Here is a 19,660-nt window from a genome sequence, read left to right on the forward strand (position 1 = left end):
GAGAGGTGGAGTAGAGACAGGGGAATTGCCTGGAACCCAATGGCCAGCTGTCTAGCCTACTAGCAAGTTTGAGGTCCAATGAATGATCGTACCTGAAAAAAGTAGGTGGACAGTGACTGAGGACATCATTCAATATCAACATCTGGCCTTCACATGTGCTCACACATGCACGTGCACCCACCCATCCACATATGCACACATACACACATTTAATATTCTACTTATTTGGGTTTTTTTTGGTTTTTGAGACAGGGTTTCTCTATGTAGTTTTGGTGCCTGTCCTGGAACTCGCTTTGTAGACCAGGCTGGCCTTGAACTCACAGAGATCTACCTGCCTCTGCCTTCTGAGTGCTGGGATTAAAGCCATGTGCCACCACCGCCCGGCCACATTTAATATTTTAAAGACTACATCTAATGCTACTAATACTGACCCAGTAACAACTAGCAATGGCCATAGACAGGATTCTACAGGTTGGTCTTAGGTTGACATATGCTGATCTATGTAAATTTATCTATATAAACCTGTGTTTTTTAATTAATCCATTTTGCAGTGGCTATGAAATTCAAGTTTGTTATTTTTTTAGGAATTCTCTGAAAAGAGTCAAGAATTGCTAGTGAATTCTATCTTTCTGTTAAGGGCTATCCTTCTTTTAAGTGTTTTAAAACAAACGTGCTTTTCATTCTATTATTTTTTTCATGCAGCACTGGTGAATGAATCCATGGGCTTGCACGTGACAGACAAAGGCTTTGCCACTGACAGACACATCATTTTATTCTACTCTCAAGTCATCTGAAAGGCCAATAAGATGCTACATGAAATCATTGTCAATAAAACACACACGTGTCTTTAGTTGAACATAATCCTGAGATAACAGGAAGAAACTGTTTCAAAAGGATCAGTTTCTCGATGCTTAATGTTTTCTCAAAGCCGTTCAGGGGCCACACGTGGCAGCTGATATCTTTAATTCCACAATTTAAGAGGCAAAGCAGGCCTCTGTGAGGTTGTGGCCAACTTGGTCTACACAGTGAGTCAGTCAGGGCTACATGGTGAGACCTTGTCTTAAAAACACACAAAATCACAGCAGTCATGTAGGCAGGCACATGGCACACACTTGTAATCCCTCCACTTAGGCAGCAGAACAGGAGGGTCAAGAGTTCAAGCTTACCTTGAGACCCTGTCTCAAGCCCCCACTCACCCCCCAAACAGTTCCAAAGCAGCTTGGAAGGAGGATGCGTGTGTGAGCCAGCTCTCAGCACTCACTTGTAATAGTCGAGATAGATGTAGAGAAGATGTTGTAGGCCGTGCTCTAGACAGTAGTGGATGAAGTGGGAGTGAAAATCCCACCCTCCCGAGGATTTGTAGCTTTGCAAGGGGAAACTGTCTTGCATTATGCCCCCAATCCGGCTCAGTCTCAGGAGGAAGAGTTCAAAATCTTCTAGTTCAGATGCAAGAAAAATCCCACTCCTGTGGGGCAGGATTGAAGGGTGAGAAATTAAAGAAGTGCAAGGTTCAAATCAGACACACATTCACAAAAACTGTTAAGGAGCAACAGCAGTTTAAACACACCAACTACTAAACAATGATGGAGATCTGCATTTAAATATTACTTTTATAATAATCTACTATTACACACATCAAAACTGCCATACAAAAAGATCATGAAAAATACAGGGTTAAAAGAAACGCCTTATAAGGGCCACAGGGATGGCATGGTGGTTAAAACACAGACCGCTCTTCTGGAGGACCTGGGTTCAATTCCCAGCACCCACATGGTGACTCACAAACATCTGTGACTCCAGTTCCAGAGGATCTGATGCCCTCGTCTGGCCTCCATGAGCACCAGGAACGCATGTGGTGCACACAGACACATGCAGACAGAACACTCGTGTACATGAAATAAAAATGAATTTTAAAAGCGGGGGGTGGGCACGCTTAATCCAGCACTTGGAGCAGAGCAGGCGATCTCTGTGAGTTGAGGCAGCTGGCTACAATGATTCAGGAAAGCGCAAAGCTAACAAGAAAATGTTAAAAAAAAAAAAAAAAAAAAAAAAAAATAAAATAAAAATAAATTTTAAAAAATTATAGATATTTTGAAAATAGAAATACCACATAACTGGTACTCTGATTATAGACACTTGTGTTTTGGAAGCTACTGGTGTATTCCTTCTCACTGCATGCCTACAGCAACCCCTTATCTGCCTGACTTTTGTGGTAACTAATTCTTAACTTTTAATTTATAGTTTTATAACTATAACCAACCTCAATAATCCATGGTTTGATTTTGTCTACTTTGAGCTTTACACTAAAAATGAAGCATGAGGTATCTTATTCTCTGTCCTAACTCGTTTTTAACTTTCTTTTTATTTATTCTTTGTGTCTTTAACATCGGGATGCCTCCCGATCCCACCCATCTCCCCCCACCCACACCCCAAAATAAAACAAAATAAAATTTAAGAGAAAAAGGGGAAAAATAAAAGAAGGGGAAAATCTCATCATGGAAGCTGCAGTGTGACACTGGGAGTCACACAGTAAACCCCTTTATCCACACATCTTTACATGCAGACGTTCTTCACAAGGAATCACTCACTGGTCGGGTTCAAGGCCCCTGGTCTCTGCTATACTATCTACACTGGACCTCACTGGGACTCTTCCTGGACATCTCATTGCTGCCGTGTCACGGAGACCCCGAAGCCCTAGGTCTGCAGGACTGACACCCCTCACCCCCCCATCCCCACAGCGGATCACAGCAGATGGGGTGGTTTTATGGTCAACACATAACCTGGGTAGTTTGCAGGGTTGGTCAACCCCCGTCTTCACCACCAGGGGGAGCTCTCCAACATTGCCCTGGCTAGTTCACCCCTGGCGGTGATGAGCAAGGGGCGGGGCCTGTTCTCAGACTTTCGTGTTCTCAGGGTCAGTTCTCCCACACCTACACCTTCAGGGCCAGCTCTACTGTGTTGGCCAAGCAAGGTGTAGAGGCCACTCTCCTGAGTGCTGCAGCTGATGAGGGGCAGGGACCGCTCTCCTGATCTTATGACCTCAGGATCAGCTCTTGTACCTTCTTCAGGAGTTGATGGGCAGTGGTGGGGGGCATCCCCCTTCCCCCACCCATGCCTCCACATGACTGATAAGTAATGGGGACAGCTCTCTCATGCTTGCAACATCAAGGCTGACTCACCCACACCTCTGCCAACAGGGTCAGCTCTGCTGTGCTGCCCAGGTGAGGTGCAGGGTCCGTCCACTTTCCTGAGTGCTGCAGCTGGTAAGGGGGAGGGTCAGCTCCCTCGCCCACCACAGGTGGCAGGGGCAACGGGGAGGGCATCCTTCCCTCACCACTACATGGTGGACAGTGGGGTGTGGCCGGCCCTCCCACTCTCACACCCTAAGGGTTACCTCATCCACACCTCTGCTAACAAGGCCAGCTTTACTTGCTGCCTAGGCAGGAGCAGGGCCCCATTTCCTGAGTACTGAAGCTGATAAGAGGGAGGGTCAGCTCCCTGTCTGTCACAGGCGGTGAGGGGTAAGGGGGGCATCTCTCTCCCACCCACTCAGATGAGTAGTGGTGACAGCTCTCCCACGCTTACAACTTCAGGGCTCGCTCACCCACACCTCCGCCAACAGGCTTGGCTCTGTTGTGCTGCCCTGGAGAGGTGCAGGGCCTGCTCTCCTGAGTGCTGCAGCTGGTGGGGGGCAGGGCCAGCTCACTTGCTCTTATGACCTCAGGGCCAACTCTCCCACCTGCCTCAGGCATTGGTGGGTGTGGGGGCATCTCTCCCCTCTCCCCTAATTCTTTATTTGACATTGGTCATTCATCCATGGTGACACAGCAATGTCCTTCATGGCAATGTGGCATGCTGTTGTATGATTGTACTACATTTTGTTGTACCTTTGTGAGTCATTTCACCTGTGCCTAGATTTTGGAAAGATAAATTCATGTTTCCACTACTATACATGAGAAAGAAATCTTTTCCTGTGTTCACTGGCTGTGTTAGACAGAGTTACTATTGCTGGGATGAAACACCATTATCAAAGCAAGTTGGCAGGGGAGGGTTAATTTGGCTTACACTTCCACATCACAGTCCATCACTGAGGAAGTCAGGACAGGAACTCAAACAGGGCAGGAACCTGGAGGCAGGAACTGATGCAGAGGCCATGGAGGGGTGCTGCTTATGGGCTTGTTCCTCATGGTTTGCTTAGCCTGCTTTCTTTTTCCTTTTTTTTTTTTCTTTTTCTTTCTTTTTTTTTTTTTTTTTTTTTTTTTTGAGCTGAGGATTGAACCCAGGGCCTTGCGCTTGCTAGGCAAGCACTCTACCACTGAGCTAAATCCCCAACCCTTAGCCTGCTTTCTTATAGAACCCAGGACCACTAGCCCAAGGATGACCTCACCTACAATGGGCTGGGTCCTCCCCCATCAATACTAATTAAGAAAATGCCCTACTCACTTGCCCACAGCCTGATCTTATGGAGGCATTTTCTCAAATGAGGTTCTCTCCTCTCAGATGACTATAGCTTGTGTCAAGCTGACATAAAACTAGCTAGCACACTGGCCATTTGTGCTTCCTTTTCAGTGAACTATCCAGGAATTGGTTCTAATGGGCTCTTTCCTCAGACCTAAGCTCTACTCTTCCCTGGTGTGTTGCTGGATGCTCCATCTGTCTGGCTGTGATGTGCCCAGTCTATGGCTAGCAATAGAGACTGCAAACTGGCTGGCACCTCCCTCCCTCTATGGATCCTGCCAAACGTTTTCTTGGTTTCAGTAACTGCTTCCCTGCCGCCTGAGACATTTGGGAAGCCAGCCTCCTCCTGAGGTCATGGCTCCAAGAGCCTCTTTCAAGCTCTTATGCATTCTGACACTTAGGTTTTAGGTCTACCCTGAAATGATTCAATGTGCAGGGCCACATTTCCCCAGGTACCTGCTCATTTATCACAATGCTCTTCAGGACCACTCTTGTATACATATGATCACACACGTCCAAGTTCTCTCTCTGTTCTCTCTTCTGTCTTCCCTGTTTCGATCACTGCAGCTTTAAGTAAACTTTGCTGTCTTCAGGGCAAGTTCTTTCTATGGGTTTGTGACTCCCATTTCCATATATGTATTTAAAATCAGATTGTGTTACAACCCAAACAAGACCTGCTGGAATTGCTCCTGAGGTGACAATGTGCCCAAAGAGCACTTTGAGAGGGACTGACTACTGGCTCTTCTCGCTCCAAATCTAAAGAGAATGCTTATACGTTTTCACCATTTGTATACTATTAGCTAGAACGATTATTTTTAGACACCAATATTTTGGGTAAGGGACTTTGCATCTATGTTTGGATAGCTGATTTTTCTGAATCCAATTAGAATGATATGATTTTCCCCTTCAATATAATTATATAATAAATATCATGATCTATCATCATCATCATCATCATCATCATCATTATTGGTTTTTCAAGACAGAGCCTTTCTACATAGCCCTGGCTGCCTTGAAACTCAGTATGTAGACCAGGCTGGCCTCAAACTCAAGAGATCTGTCTACCTCTGCCTCCAGAGTGCTGGGATTAAAGATGTGCCATCATGTCCAGCATGAATTAATTTTTCAATTCATATTAAACCAGATAAATTAGGTTTTTTTTAAACAACCAAATGCTAAGGCAAATATTTTTGATGATGTAAATCTACACTATCTTACTTTTATTAAATGAGAAGGGCATTAATGCAGTGAGAACAGAGACTAGAAAACCCGATGTTGAAGGAGCCCACTCTGGAAGTGAGGGGCTTAGGTAATGCTCTTCCCTTCCCTGTCTGGCTCTGCATCTGCACGCTGCTGAGGACAGGAGCCTGAGCACATCCCCAGTGAGTACAAATGGAAAGTAACACGTGTGAAACAGGAAGAAACATGCTCATGTGCACACCCAACTTTCCTCAAAGGAAGACAGATTAGATTGAGCTGCACCAAACCTGAGAGTCAACTACTTTTGAGCCACACAAATGGCAGGTTCACAGGTTAGATCTAATACACTTCTTTTTAGAAATGATCTAAAATCGTCACTCTGCTCTGTAGCTTATTCCCACAGTCCTCTGCAGGTCAAAGCCATACAGCAGATATGGTGACTTGTTGTCCAAGAGGAGTGGACACAGTTACCGGACACCTCATCTTGGGGTATCTACGTCTTGCATCCTGCCACTTGCTCCTTCAAGTTCTGGTGACAAGTCTGCATCAGAGAACACTAAGTAGCAAGTTCCAGAACAATCTGGGCTACCTCAGAAGACCCTGTCTCCCAAAAAATAAAACAACAGAAGGTACAAAGTGTCATGGGGAAAACCTCCATCTGGAATTGGAGGATCTCTGTACCACCTTAACACTAAAACAACACCCTTTAGGCTGGGCGGTGGTGGCGCACGCCTTTAATCCCAGCACTCGGGAGGCAGAGGCAGGCGGATCTCTGTGAGTTCGAGGCCAGCCTGGTCTACCAAGTGAGTTCCAGGAAAGGCGCAAAGCTACACAAAGAAACCCTGTCTTGAAAAACCAAAAAACAAACAAAAAAACAAAAACAAAAAAAACAAAACAAAAACACCCTTTAAATGCTGTGTTATGAAGCAAGACTGCACTGAATGTGTGGTAATTGAAAGGGAAAAATCACGTGTGCAGGCACACACCTGTGAACACACACACTGAACACAGCCTGCAGGCACCAGGCAAGCATTCTTCCCTTCATCACGATTATTATTACTATGTTTTAAATTTCCCTTTCTTTTATCCTCCCCACTGGACCTGAATCTCACAGTTACAGTACCTGGCCAGCTTGTCTAAAATCTTATGCCTCATGTAACGGTTGCAGCAAGTATTCCGATCAATGACGTCAGCACTCAGAGAGGGCCACTTGTTCTGCTGAGGTGGCCCAGTTCCCTGGGTCTGAAATTCTTCAATCCACAAGCTAAGGCTTGACCAGTCATGGCGAGCTGTGAGGTATTTCCAGAGGGCGTCCGGGGAGTGTGCTTTGTAGTCTATGTGAAGAACAAAATGCCTTTTAAAATAGCAGTGATTGTGGCTACTGACTTGTAACTCAATGCGGAACTGACACTGACTCCATGTATCCTATCACGTGTGGTTTACTCAGGCCCTCTACTGCTACGGTTTTCTCTGTTCATTTTATAATCAACACCACAGAGAGAGGTAGGGTGAAGGGATCCTCACTACAGAGTTCGCATGAAACAGGCACTGAAGTTGTCAACTTTCTTCTCCTCTGCAACACAGCAAACTCAGGCTAGCACTGTAAACAAGAATTCGGGCTGGCTCATCATTGCTCACCCAGTTAGCCATGCTCCAGAGCCTGGTGTGACACTAACCCCCAATTTACACAAGAAACTCACAAACTATTTGGAAAACCAGACTGTCACTCTGGAGCTGCAATGATGGCTTTTGGCTTTGCTAATACCCATTCATTGGACCCATGACTTTTTCCACCACCACACTGTAAATCCATGACAAAAACCTTGTAAACAAGGGGTCTTAATTCAACGACTGAATTTTAAAGAAAGTGAACCTCCCCCACCAAAAGGAATTCTAAAGTAGAGACCCCAAATATGAAAACATTAATGCCTAACTTACTCCCCATCTGACATGCTCATATTTCAGGCGCTTCTGTACTTGCCTTGTGGACTGATCCTGGGGAGAAGGATGCATTCTTGTGTTTGCTGATCCCACCAGTGAGCCCAATTCAGTGCAAGTCTATGGTCCTGTTCATTCAACTCATCTTTTTGATCACATTTGAGGAATGTATCCAAGACAGGTTTGTGCTTGAAATAGTCCTGTTCCTTTATCCAATAACTAAAAACAGTGACAATATATATATGTATGTATGTATGGATAGATAGATAGATAGATAGATAGATAGATAGATAGATAGATAATTTTTGTTGTTATTGTTTGTTTTGTTTTTTTTTGAGACAGGGTTTCTCTGTGTAATCCTGGCTGTCCTGAAACTCACTCTGTAGCCCAGGCTGGCCTCGAACTCAGAGATCCCGCCTGCCTCTGCCTCCCAAGTGCTAGGATTAAAGGCGTGCACTACCACTGCCCCACCCAGCTGATGCCCTTCTTTAAGATACAAATTTTACCTTCCAGAGGATCGGAGGCTTAGTTCCATGTAAGGAAAGTATGCTCACAATTATTATAAATGAAGACCACCCACCATCTTCTCCTGTTATTGCCCCGGGGGACTAAGGAGCCTACCTGGGGAAGGATGCCATTTGTACATTTTCTTGGAAATGTCCTGAATAAAACTTTTCAACTTGATGAACAAAGTCTACAGTTCTTCTTTCTTTTTCAGAAAAACACTCCTTTTCTTTTAAAATTTCAACCTTGGATAAAAAGCAATTAGAGCAATGACCACACAAAACTAAGAACATTTGCAAAACAAAAGCCATGAGATTAAATGGCATTTAGTAACTGTATTCTGAGGTGGAGAATGCAGTTGGTAGAGTACTATTTAGCATGCCTCAGGCCCTGGGTTTGATCCACAGCACCATGAAGAAACAGTGGGGAGAGGGGGAGGAAGAGAGAGGGAGAGGAGAAGAGGGAGGAAAGAAGGGAGGGAGGGAGGGAGGAGGGAATTCGTGTGTGTGTGTGTGTGTGTGTGTGTGTGTGTGTGTGAGTGTATGTGTGTGTATGAGAGTGTATGTGTGTGTGTGTGTGTGTGAGTGTGTATGTGTGTGTGTGTATGTGTGTGTGTGAGTGTGTGTGTGTGTGTGTGAGTGTGTATGTGTGTGTGTATGTGTGTGTGTGTGTGAGAGTGTATGTGTGTGTATGAGAGTGTATGTGTGTGTGTGTATGTGTGTGTGTGAGTATATGTGTGTGTGTGTGTGTGTGTGTGTGTGTGTGTGTGTGTGTGTAGCAGAGTGGGTATGTGCGGAAGTGAGAGGACAACTTGTAGGAGCTGGGTTCTCTTCCTCCACCATGTGGGTCCCAGCGATAGAACTCAGGCTGTCAGGCTGTCAGGCTGTCAGGATGTCAGGCTGTCGTCAGGATGTCAGGCTGTCAGGCTGTCAGGCTGTCAGGATGTCAGGATGTCAGGATGTCTGTCAGGCTGTCAGGATGTCAGGATGTCTGTCAGGCTGTCAGGATGTCAGGATGTCAGGATGTCTGTCAGGATGTCAGGATGTCTGTCAGGATGTCAGGCTGTCAGGATGTCAGGATGTCAGGCTGTCAGGCTGTCAGGGTGTCTGTCAGGCTGTCAGGATGTCAGGATGTCTGTCAGGATGTCAGGCTGTCAGGCTGTCAGGGTGTCTGTCAGGATGTCAGGCTGTCAGGATGTCAGGCTGTCGTCAGGATGTCAGGATGTCAGGATGTCAGGCTGTCAGGATGTCTGTCAGGATGTCAGGATGTCAGGATGTCAGGATGTCAGGATGTCTGTCAGGATGTCAGGCTGTCAGGCTGTCAGGATGTCTGTCAGGATGTCAGGCTGTCAGGCTGTGTCAGTCAGGCTTGCCAGCAGGATCCTTTATCTGCACCTTGCCAACCCACTAAGCTGCATTTTTAAGTTAATATATATTCATATAAATTTTCCTTTACCATAGTGTCAAATGAGAAAACACTCAACCATTAAAAACAGGTTATCATGTTTACTTGTATATTTCCTAGATACTAAAATTGTTCATTTTAAAGTTAAGAAATGTCACCAAAGTGGTCTAATAAAAAAGTAATCCACAGCCAGGCATACCTGTAATCCTAGCACCCGTAAGGCTGAGGCAGAAGGATTAAGAGTTGGAGGACAGCTTGGACTACATACCAAGCACCTGTCTCAAAATAAAAAACAGAAGCTACCTTGTCACACCTTTACCTACCAAGAAGTCCCGTGTATTTTTATCAGTTGTATGAAAGCATATCTTGAGCAACTCATCTTCCACATTGAAGCCCTAAAATAAATGAAATTTTAAAGCTTACATTTGTAATGAACCCATTTGAACATAAATGTGTTAGGTGCAGAAATGCTCTTCTGTAGACGTGGATTCTGCTAGAAGAGCACATGGCTTCTGCTCTTGGGAATATTTACTTTCTACATCAGTTCTATGTATTGATTGCTTGTCCCCAAAGCCCTTAGTTATTTTCCCAGAGCAAAGGCAACACACAGAACAATTTAAGGTGATACCAGGCAACCAGAGCCAAGACTTTGGCAAACTGCTGTGACGGTTTACCTGGAGCCAGAGGCAGACAGAGACAACAAGCACGTCTGCACCTTCGGAAAGAAAGTCACCCTGGGCAAGGCTTCAGCCACACAGAGGAGGGCCAATCTCAATTCAGCCCATAAGCCCTGCTTCTCCTAGGACTTCCTTCTGAAGTGAGCAACACCGGGACCATCAAGCCCACGCTGGTGCATGATGCACCAGAAAGTTCAAACGGAGACGTCAGGGGTCACCTGAAGAATACAGACTGTCCTCCAGCACAACTGAGGCCCTACGCATGACATGTGTGATACCTATGAAAACATTGCCTCAGAGGGTCTGACAGAAAAGCACTTGAGAGGCTGAGACAGGAGGACTATGAGTTCAAGGCCAGCCTGGGCTACACAGTGAGACCGTATCTAAAAACAAATGAAAACAAGGGATGTCAGGTGTGGTGTGGTTCATGCCTGTAATCCCAACATGCTAAAGTTGAGGCAGGGACCATGAATAAGTCTGAGGCCAGTCTGGGCTATAGAGTGAGCTCTAGGTCATCCTGGGCTATAGAGACTTTGTCTCAAAAAAGAGGAGTGGGTCGAGTCTTCTTACACATCAGAGACGAAGAGATTCTTAGCACTCACCATATTCCTCAAGAGCATGGAGGCTTCCTCTACATTGTTCCCTTTTAAACTGTCAAACACCAAATCGAGGCCTATCCTGACCAGCTCCTCGAGCTGTTGAGCGGAATGACCAGTAATCCTGAAGAAAGTCTGTGCTTCCGGTATTTTGTTATTTAAAATGGCGTCAGCAATAACTTCCTAGAAAAAAGAGGAAAAATATGTTTAAGTTCCTTGTAGTCTTCTTATGACTGTCACTTCAGAATACAGAAGTGTGTTAAACACTTACGAAGGGGCCTTTCACCGAGAAGCTACTTCTTGACAAGGTGTGGGGGGCATGAACCGACTGAGCCAGAACCTCAGCAGCCCGGACCCCACAACTCCGAACAGAGGCAAGTGCAGTTACAGCGCTCACTCATGAAGGCTGTGGGAACTGCTCCAGGTGCCCAAAAGGGCCATCTAAACAAGAGAACCAAGAGGGGGCTGGGTGCCCAGGGGCGTGTGACTTCTTAGTAGAGGCCCTGATCAGAAGACAGGTACAGAGCGGCGTGTGGCACGCTTTATCCACACTCGGAGCAGAGCAGGCAGATCTCTGTGAGTTGAGGCCAGCCTGGCTACCAGTGAGTTCAGGAGAGGCGCAAAACTACACAGAGAAACCCTGTCTCGAAAAACCAAAAAAAAAAAAAAAAGAAAAGAAGACAGGTACCCCAAAAGGAGGGATATCGTGTGTAGAGATGCAAAACGAGCCTGTGGGTGAGGTGCCTTTTGTCCTCAAAGTTACATGGAGCCACTACCAGACTGACAGCAAGAGGCCACACTTGTCATCACACTTAGTTTAGGAAGCAGCATGGACCGAAAGTAACTGAAGGTCGAGATAATGAGGAGCGGGAAGGTCACTGCAAAAGAGACCTAAACTGAAGATCTGAACCCCCCGGGAGAACAGAAGACAGGCTTTCTTGTTTGTTTTTCCAGACAGGGTTTCTCTGTGTAGCCCTGGCTGTCCTGGAACTCGCTCTGTAGACCAGGCTGGCCTCAAACTCACAGAGATCTGTCTGTCATTCTTAATGGAGGCCTTAACGGCACCTGTAAATCACATTATCCGTGTGCAAAACTGTGTGGACATACGCACACGTAGGGTTCTGGAGAAAGAGTCCACAGCTTACATCACAGTTAACTGTAGTCCCCCTTGATACTGGATACACACAGAGAGAGAAAGAGAGAGAGAGAGAGAGAGAGAGAGAGAGAAGAGAGAGAGAGAGAGAGAGAGAGAGAGAGAGAGAGAGAAAGAGAAAGAGAGAGAGAGAAGTTAAAAATCAGTGACTTTGAGAAAGAAGAACTGGGGAGTGTTGCTAGTGCTCTAGAAAACACTAATGGGAGGACCACGAGAAAAGCAGACAGACAGACAGACAGCAGCCAAAACTGAGCAAGAACAGTAAGCTTCTGGGTAGAGAGCCAGGAAGAGAGCGAGGAGAAGCAGTCCCCCCAGGCCCCACCCTCTGCCCTCCACAGCAGTCCTGAGGACGCCAAAGCTCTGCGTTATCCTGTTCACTTGGCTGTTGTCAGCATGTGCGGCAGGTCACTGGCTCAGCCTCTCCAACACCCTACTCTGTCCCAGTCATCTCCCCCGCCCCATCAAACACTGGGCAGCACATTAGCACATTCATAACTAATTACTACTGTGAAAAGAGAATCGGACAGATGGACAGACGGAAGATTTAAATGGCAACAGTGTTCATTAGAATTTGTAATAAGTAGGACTCAAGGGGCTTCCCAGTAGTGATGTCATAGGACATCTCTAAGATCTAACGGCCAGAAGAAAGTCTGTTTATCAGAAGTCATCAATGCATGAGGCCAAAGTGCCCTGGAGAGGATGGTGGTACATGCCAACAACCCCCAGCACTGGGGAGGCTAGGGTGGGAGGATCAGGAGTTTGTGCCCACCCTGGGTTCCAAAACGAGTTCAAGGAAAGCCTGGGATAGTGAGACCCTGTCTCCAAAACAAATAAAATTGAAACAAAGTTCCAGGCCCAAGCCAGTGAGGCAGGACTGCTGTGAGTTCCCTTGAGATGGCCTAGGCTGATCCTGTGGCTGATTGGCATCAGAGGGCACCTGCCTACATGCACCATTAAATTAGCAGGACCTAGATAGAGGTACAGATTTGAAATCATGCTGAGAGAACCCACATCAGTAAAATCTAAAATCCTGGCCAAAGACTCCACACCATAGTGCACAGACTCTAAATTCGTTGCTTCTGGGGTTTTCTTAGGCTATCTGAACCTGGCAAAGAGACATGATGAGTACTCATATTTACCTCAAAGTTGAGTTTCTCCCAGATTTTGCCCTCCTTTACTGTGAGAACATCTTTGTTTACATCATATTCCTCAGTGGCATCTGCTGGCTTCCAAGGGAACTTTATCATGAAAGTCCGAAGTTCGTTGATGTAGCTGGTCAAAATGTCCACTCCTTTCTGTAGATGCTCATCTATCTCTGTGAAAAACATCAATTTTCTAATTTGCATGTGCATGTGTGAGTGAGTGTGTGTGCATTGAGTATGGGTGTGTTTGCATGTGCATGAGTGTGTATGCTCATGTGTAAACAGGCTTGGGAAAAAGGGAGGGAGAACACACTACAACTTGTTGAAAGAATTCTGGAAACTGTCAAACTTCAAAACAAGTGTTTTCAAACAATAAACCCGAGGTGTTTTTCCCTTTCTACAAGCAGCTGCATTTAGCACAGTCCTCTTCACTCTGCACAAAGATTATCCTTAGATCTTCCTGCCAGTGCTCGTAGTATCAAACCCGTTCCTTTACTCTGTCTTCTTCACTGCGGTGTGCCCCTGGTTCACTGCGGTGTGCCCCTGGTTCACTGCGGTGTGCCCCTGGTTCACTGCGGTGTGCCCCTGGCGCACTGCGGTGTGCCCCTGGTTCACTGCGGTGTGCCCTGGTTCACTGCGGTGTGCCCCTGGTTCACTGCGGTGTGCCCCTGGTCACTGCGGTGTGCCCCTGGTTCACTGCGGTGTGCCCCTGGTTCACTGCGGTGTGCCCCTGGTTCACTGCGGTGTGCCCCTGGTTCACTGCGGTGTGCCCCTGGTTCACTGCGGTGTGCCCCTGAGGTGTGCCCTGGTTCACTGCGGTGTGCCCCTGGTGCACTGCGGTGTGCTGCACTGCGGTGTGCCCTGGTCACTGCGGGCTGCACTGCAGCTTCCCTGATTCTCTTCTGACCAGGAAAGGCAGGGCCCACCCTCAATGCTATCCTCACCTGCGGTGTGAACAAAGAGCTCCTTGATTTGCTTGTTAAGGAAAGAGAGCGTGAGGTGAAGCAGCTGCTCTGCGAAGTGTTTGCTCTGGGTCTCGGAGTCACTTTCTCTAATTGCCGAGCAAAGTAAATCCAGTGCGGGTGTCATCTCTTCCACCTCTGGAACAAAGGGAGAAATTATCATGGAGACGACCTCCTCCGCGTTAGCACACCCAGATGTGGGTTCCAACATTCTCAAATGCATAAGCAAGGTCCAATGGCTTGGACAAGCTCACTCCTCATGAAGGCTTATTACTTGCAAACGTCAATGACTACAGTCCCTAATAAACACTTACTGGTATTACTACTATTATTTTGCAGACTTGGTGTTTTATAAACTTTTTTTTTTTTTCAGCACCCAGCAAGTGCTAACTTCCTTTCCATAGACAGGAGCCTGAGGTGCAGAGAGAGTGAGTCACTCACCCACGCTAATCCTGAAAGGCAATAAAGTGGCAGAGCCAGACTGTGAGCTTAAGCCTCTGTGACTGCAAAGCCACCCCGACAGGCACACAGAGGACGGGAGTGGAGAACACCCTGACCCCTCTTCAAGCCTGGGGGCCCTCTCGGGTGATTCCTGCTTATCTCAGCATCCGCCCAGCTTTGCAATAGCATGTGAGCAAGAATTATGGGAAACTCGGGCCCAGGAAAGTAAGCGAAGCTTCTTCCCATGCATCTGATTCCAGATCCATTTCTACCTTTGGCAGTGCAGGTAAGAGGAGGGAAAGTCAAAACTGTCAAACAGTATGAGCGAATTGTGACAGGACACTGCTCAACACCACAAACCAAGCCGCTTCCTGTGAATTAAACTGTATGTACGTCTTTAATTGAGAGGCATTAAAAAGCACATCCAAGAGGGAGAAAGCCAACCCTGCCATCAAGACAAGGTTGGGTTGGGAGTGCAGCTCAGTGGCAGAGCACTCGCCTAGCATGTGCCAAGTCCTGGGCTTGATCCTCAGCACACAAAGAGGGGTGGGTAAAGAGAAGGGAGGAGGGAGAGGGAGAGAGATGGGGGAGGGAGGAAATGTTTTATGAATTTGGTTCTGTTTCTGGTTTTTGTTTTGTTTTGTTTTGTTTTAAGACAGGGTCTCACTATGTAGCCCTGGCTGGCTGGCCTCGAGCTCACTATATAAATCAGGTCCTATCCTTGAATCCACAGCAATCTGCCTGCTTCTGCCTCCCAAGTACTCAAATTAAAGCCCTATGCCTGGTTTTGTTTCTTTTAAGACAAGGTCTTATACAACCCCAGCGTCCTTTAAACTTACTAGGTGGTACAGACTAGCTCTGAACTTGCAATCCTCCCTCCCCACCTCTAGAAAGGCTGGAATTACAGGCATGCAACACCATGCCTGGCTGACAGGATGCCCATTTTATTTATATATGTAGGAGTGTTTTGTTCACATGTATGTCTGTGCACCATTGTGTGTGCCTGGTGCCCAAGGAGGCCAGAAGAGGACGTCAGATCCCCTGGAACTGGAGTCACAGACAGCTGTGAGCTACTATGTGGGTGCTGGGAATTGAACCCAGGTCCTTTAGAAGAGCACTGAGTGCTCCTAACAACGGTGCCCCTCTTTCTTACTTTTAATCACAGGTAAGAGGTATTGGATCTCTTGGAGCTAGAATTGCAGGAGATTGTGAGCCACCTGCCATGGGTGCTGGGAACTGAACTTGGGTCCTCTGCAAGAGTAATAAGCACTTTTAACAGCTGAGCCGTCTCTCTAGCTGGAGATAATATTAAGAGGAAAACATTTTTACTCATATATCATGAGAACATACATCAATGAAGAGATTGCCATTTTCTCCATGTAACTAAAGTGAAAATTCATAAAACTTGTCTGAGGACAATTTATTAAGGCAATTTCAACTGCAAATCACAGCAAAGTATGGCAATACTCTTAGAGCTGAAAATTCTGCATCTAGAATTTATCCCAAGTGAATGACTATATATAGGCACGCGCACGCACGCGCGCGCGCACACACACACACACACACACACACAGACGAAGACAGAGGCAGAATGAACATTTGTCATGCAGCTACTTGTTTAAACCAGGTGTGGTGGTGCACACTGTAACCCCAGCACTGGAGAGGAAGGAAGACCACAAGCTAGAGCCTGACCTAGGCTATTTCCTGAGTTCAAGGCTAGCCTGGGCTACACAGTGAGCCTCAGTCTCAAAAAAACTGGAATCACTCTATACATATAATAAGAATTTGGCTGGGTAAATTATGATAGGTCTATACAAAGAAATTCTATGTCACTATAATTAATAACCATATATATTATTGCACAAAGATATATATAATATATATCAAGAGGGAGAAAAACAGATTATAATACTATGTGTACAGGGGGAAACATACTTTATTACATTTATCCCTTTAAAGTAGGTTCTCAACCTTCCTAATGCTGTGACCCTTTAATACAGTTCCTTATGTTGTGGTGACCCCCCAACCATAAACTTACTTTTGTTGCTACTTCATAGCTGTAATTTTGCTACTGTTATGAATCATAATGTAAATATCTGATATGCAATCCCAAAGGGGTCACAACCCACAAGTTGAGAACCATTGTGTTATTTGGCTACCTGGTTCAAGAATGTTAAGCTCCTCATTTGTTAAGAAAAGCCAAAATCTTGAAGAATTGTTAAAGTAGCAAAAATGTACATGAGTCAGTGAAATTCTTCATAACAAATCCCAGATTCTGTAAAATCCAGACAACTCTGTAATTCAAAGTCAAGCTATCAACTCACATCTCAGCATGAAGATGGCTAATTCCCAAAGAGTTTCATGCCTCTTCACACATCATCCTCTTGAGACTAAAAGATCATCCTGTCCTTACATATGAAAATCCAGAGCACAGCACAGGGTATGAACAGTAAACACTGTAGTCACCAGGGTGGCACTCTTCTAGGACTGAACAAGTGCCCCACACTCGGCAGACAGTGCACCAGCACCGAGCACCTCCCTACAGTGAGAACACTTACAGACTCTGACAAATTCCCTCCAAGTACATACGCTCTGTAAATGAGTTCTGATAAGCAAAAAGGCCATTAGAAAACACAGTAATGGGGTAGAGAGATAGCTCAGCAGTCCAGGGCACCGGCTGCTCTTTCACAGGACAGGGTTCCACTCCTAGGATCATGTCAGGTAGCTTACAACCATGTATAACTCTAGTTCCAGGGGATCCCTCTTTGGGCCTCCCCAGGCACCTACACAAACGTGGTCGCATACACGCAAGCACATACACATAAATTATAAAAACTGTAATAAATTGAAAACATCTAAAATGATAGTATGCATGTGGAAATATTTTACTTACGTCTTAAATATAACTGGGACGGAAAGTGATGCAGCTGATCAGGAACAGACTTTGAAGATGGAGTAAGAAGATTTTCCTTGCTCTTCAGGAAGAAATCTACTGTGTCCAGTTGCCGATTTTCTATGCCAGCCTAAACATGGAGAGGAAAGAAAGCAGAGAAGTTTTACTCTGTGTGTGCTGGGGGTTGGGGAGGGCAGATTTTTTTAAACTTCCGAGTTTAATGAGCAGAGCCACAAAACAAATGAGCCATCTTTACTTTGTACGAGTACCTGGGTCCTAGTGAATTCTGACCATTTGTCTAAGTTGTTCTCTGAGTCCTTAGCTCACATAAAGTTCTACGAACAATTAGACTTGTACAGTCAACCACCCCACGATGGAAACTGACATTGTCCCTCTCAAGCGATAATGATCCCCAACGCCAGCAGGACCCTGCATAACTAGACCTGAGGTAACCCAGATCACAGCCGGGCCAGCACTGTTCACCACACGTACGTCTTGGTCCCTGCCTTTGTCCTTTTCCCCAAATACTCCCCAAACCATGCTCAGCACCTGGAAGACAAGACAAGATGCTAACCTCCCTGGCCTGCTCTCCTCAGGGTTGGCCACACTGAAATAAATGCCTTTCTTGCTTTTCTGTCACTCTGCTGAGAGACTTCTGCCTCAGCCACTTACTGTTGGGGATTGAACTTGGGGCTCTGGGTATGCTGGGCAAGTCTCCCACTGGCTTCCATCCCTAGCTCTGGCTGGGCTCTGAGCAAGGGTTGACCCTAGCACACTAGAACCCACAGAGTGAGGCTTCCTAGGCTACAATTCCTGTAACAGTTTCTGTCCCAGCATAAACAGGCTACTGGAAACTCTTCCAGCTCTCTGTAACTTAAAACTCTTCATCCAAGCTGGGCGGTGGTGGTGCATGCCTTTAATCCCAGCACTTGGGAGGCAGAGCCAGGTGGATCTCTGTGAATTTGAGGCCAGCCTGGTCTACAGAGTGAGATCCAGGACAGGTACCAAAACAACACAGAGAAACCTTGTCTCGAAAAACAAAACAAAACAACAACCCCCAAACAAACAAACAAAAAAAAACTCTCCATCCAAAGCTCAGTAGTTGGGCTATCTTACAAGAAGCTGTGATCTATTTGAATTGAAATCTTATAGCAGGATACTAATAAGTTAGCTGATCCTGAGTTCAAAAATTAAATAAAAACCTGGAATGTGTGTCAGTGGTAGACTATGCTCTTGCCTGGTGTGCACAAGGTCCAGAACTGGATCTTTAGTATCTCAAAAACAAAAATAAAGAATAAAAAAGGACTTCCAATTTTAACTTAGATTAATTGGGAAGTTGAGGGAGGTCAAAAAGCCTTAGGAGAAAGGAAGCAAAATGCATGACATCTCCAAACCTGATGCAACCTCAGAGCTGTAAAGACATAAGAACAACTATAGCTAATTGGGACCAATATGGCTGCAGGAAATGACCATGAACTGCCCCCCCACTTCACTATAATGGCATTTCCATATCATTGGCTTTGCAAAATTCTGTTTCCATTAATAACAGCAGCACCCAGACTTAGACTGTAAGCTCCCTAATCATAGCCATTAGCACAGCCCATAAAGCAAGACAGGCTTCCAAAGAAGACTTCGCCACACTTGATTATATACTGTATGTGGATGAAGGAAATGTGAGAAAGCTGGACAGAAAAAGTAACCAAGTTAAACACTGCAAAGCTTGGGGTCGGAGAGGTAGCTCAATGGTTAAGATCACTTTTACTCTCTCAAAGGACCTGGGTTTGATTCCCAACACCTACATATTGCTTTAAACCATCTGTAATTCCAATTCCATGGCATCCAAAGCCCTCTTCTGACCTCCATGAGCACCAGCCACACATATGGTTTTACACATATGTAAAACCCTCATACATAGAAAATAAAATAAATAAATCTAAAAAAAAAAATAAAGAAAGCTGGCAGCTAAAGTGAAGATATTTGGGAACTATGAACAAGAAACAACTCATTATGAATGATTCCTCTGTGACTCCAACTGGGAGCTGCTGTACCAGCAATGCCCCGGGTGCTGCAGGGCCTTCCTGGAGAGGGGTCTACTAGCTGGTCCTGTCCATAAGCTGCCAACTCACTCAGTAGTCTTGTGCCCAAAGGTGGTGGCAATCCTTAGCCCCAAACCCCACTCATCTCTTCAGCTGACTTACTGTTTACTGTAAAAATAGAGGAAGAAATTAGTTGTATTTTCAGAAGAATAAAAATGTTTGAGTCAGACAGTTTGAAGTACATGTAAGCATACTT

At 45.8% G+C, this 19,660-nt stretch overlaps 1 protein-coding gene across 1 annotated transcript in view; it reads right to left on the bottom strand.

Annotated features, from left to right (window-relative positions):
* Positions 1–19,660, bottom strand: part of Spg11 (SPG11 vesicle trafficking associated, spatacsin) — a 73,247-nt gene that overhangs the window by 34,789 nt on the left and 18,798 nt on the right. Inside the window, 9 exon segments of the mRNA XM_028878731.2 lie at positions 1,262–1,465; positions 6,782–6,992; positions 7,640–7,815; positions 8,218–8,345; positions 9,828–9,899; positions 10,784–10,960; positions 13,070–13,245; positions 14,017–14,172; positions 17,369–17,498. Coding sequence (XP_028734564.1) covers positions 1,262–1,465; positions 6,782–6,992; positions 7,640–7,815; positions 8,218–8,345; positions 9,828–9,899; positions 10,784–10,960; positions 13,070–13,245; positions 14,017–14,172; positions 17,369–17,498 — 1,430 coding nt within the window.

This window comes from Peromyscus leucopus, chromosome 4 (assembly GCF_004664715.2).
Source record: "Peromyscus leucopus breed LL Stock chromosome 4, UCI_PerLeu_2.1, whole genome shotgun sequence".
NCBI lineage: Eukaryota > Metazoa > Chordata > Mammalia > Rodentia > Cricetidae > Peromyscus > Peromyscus leucopus.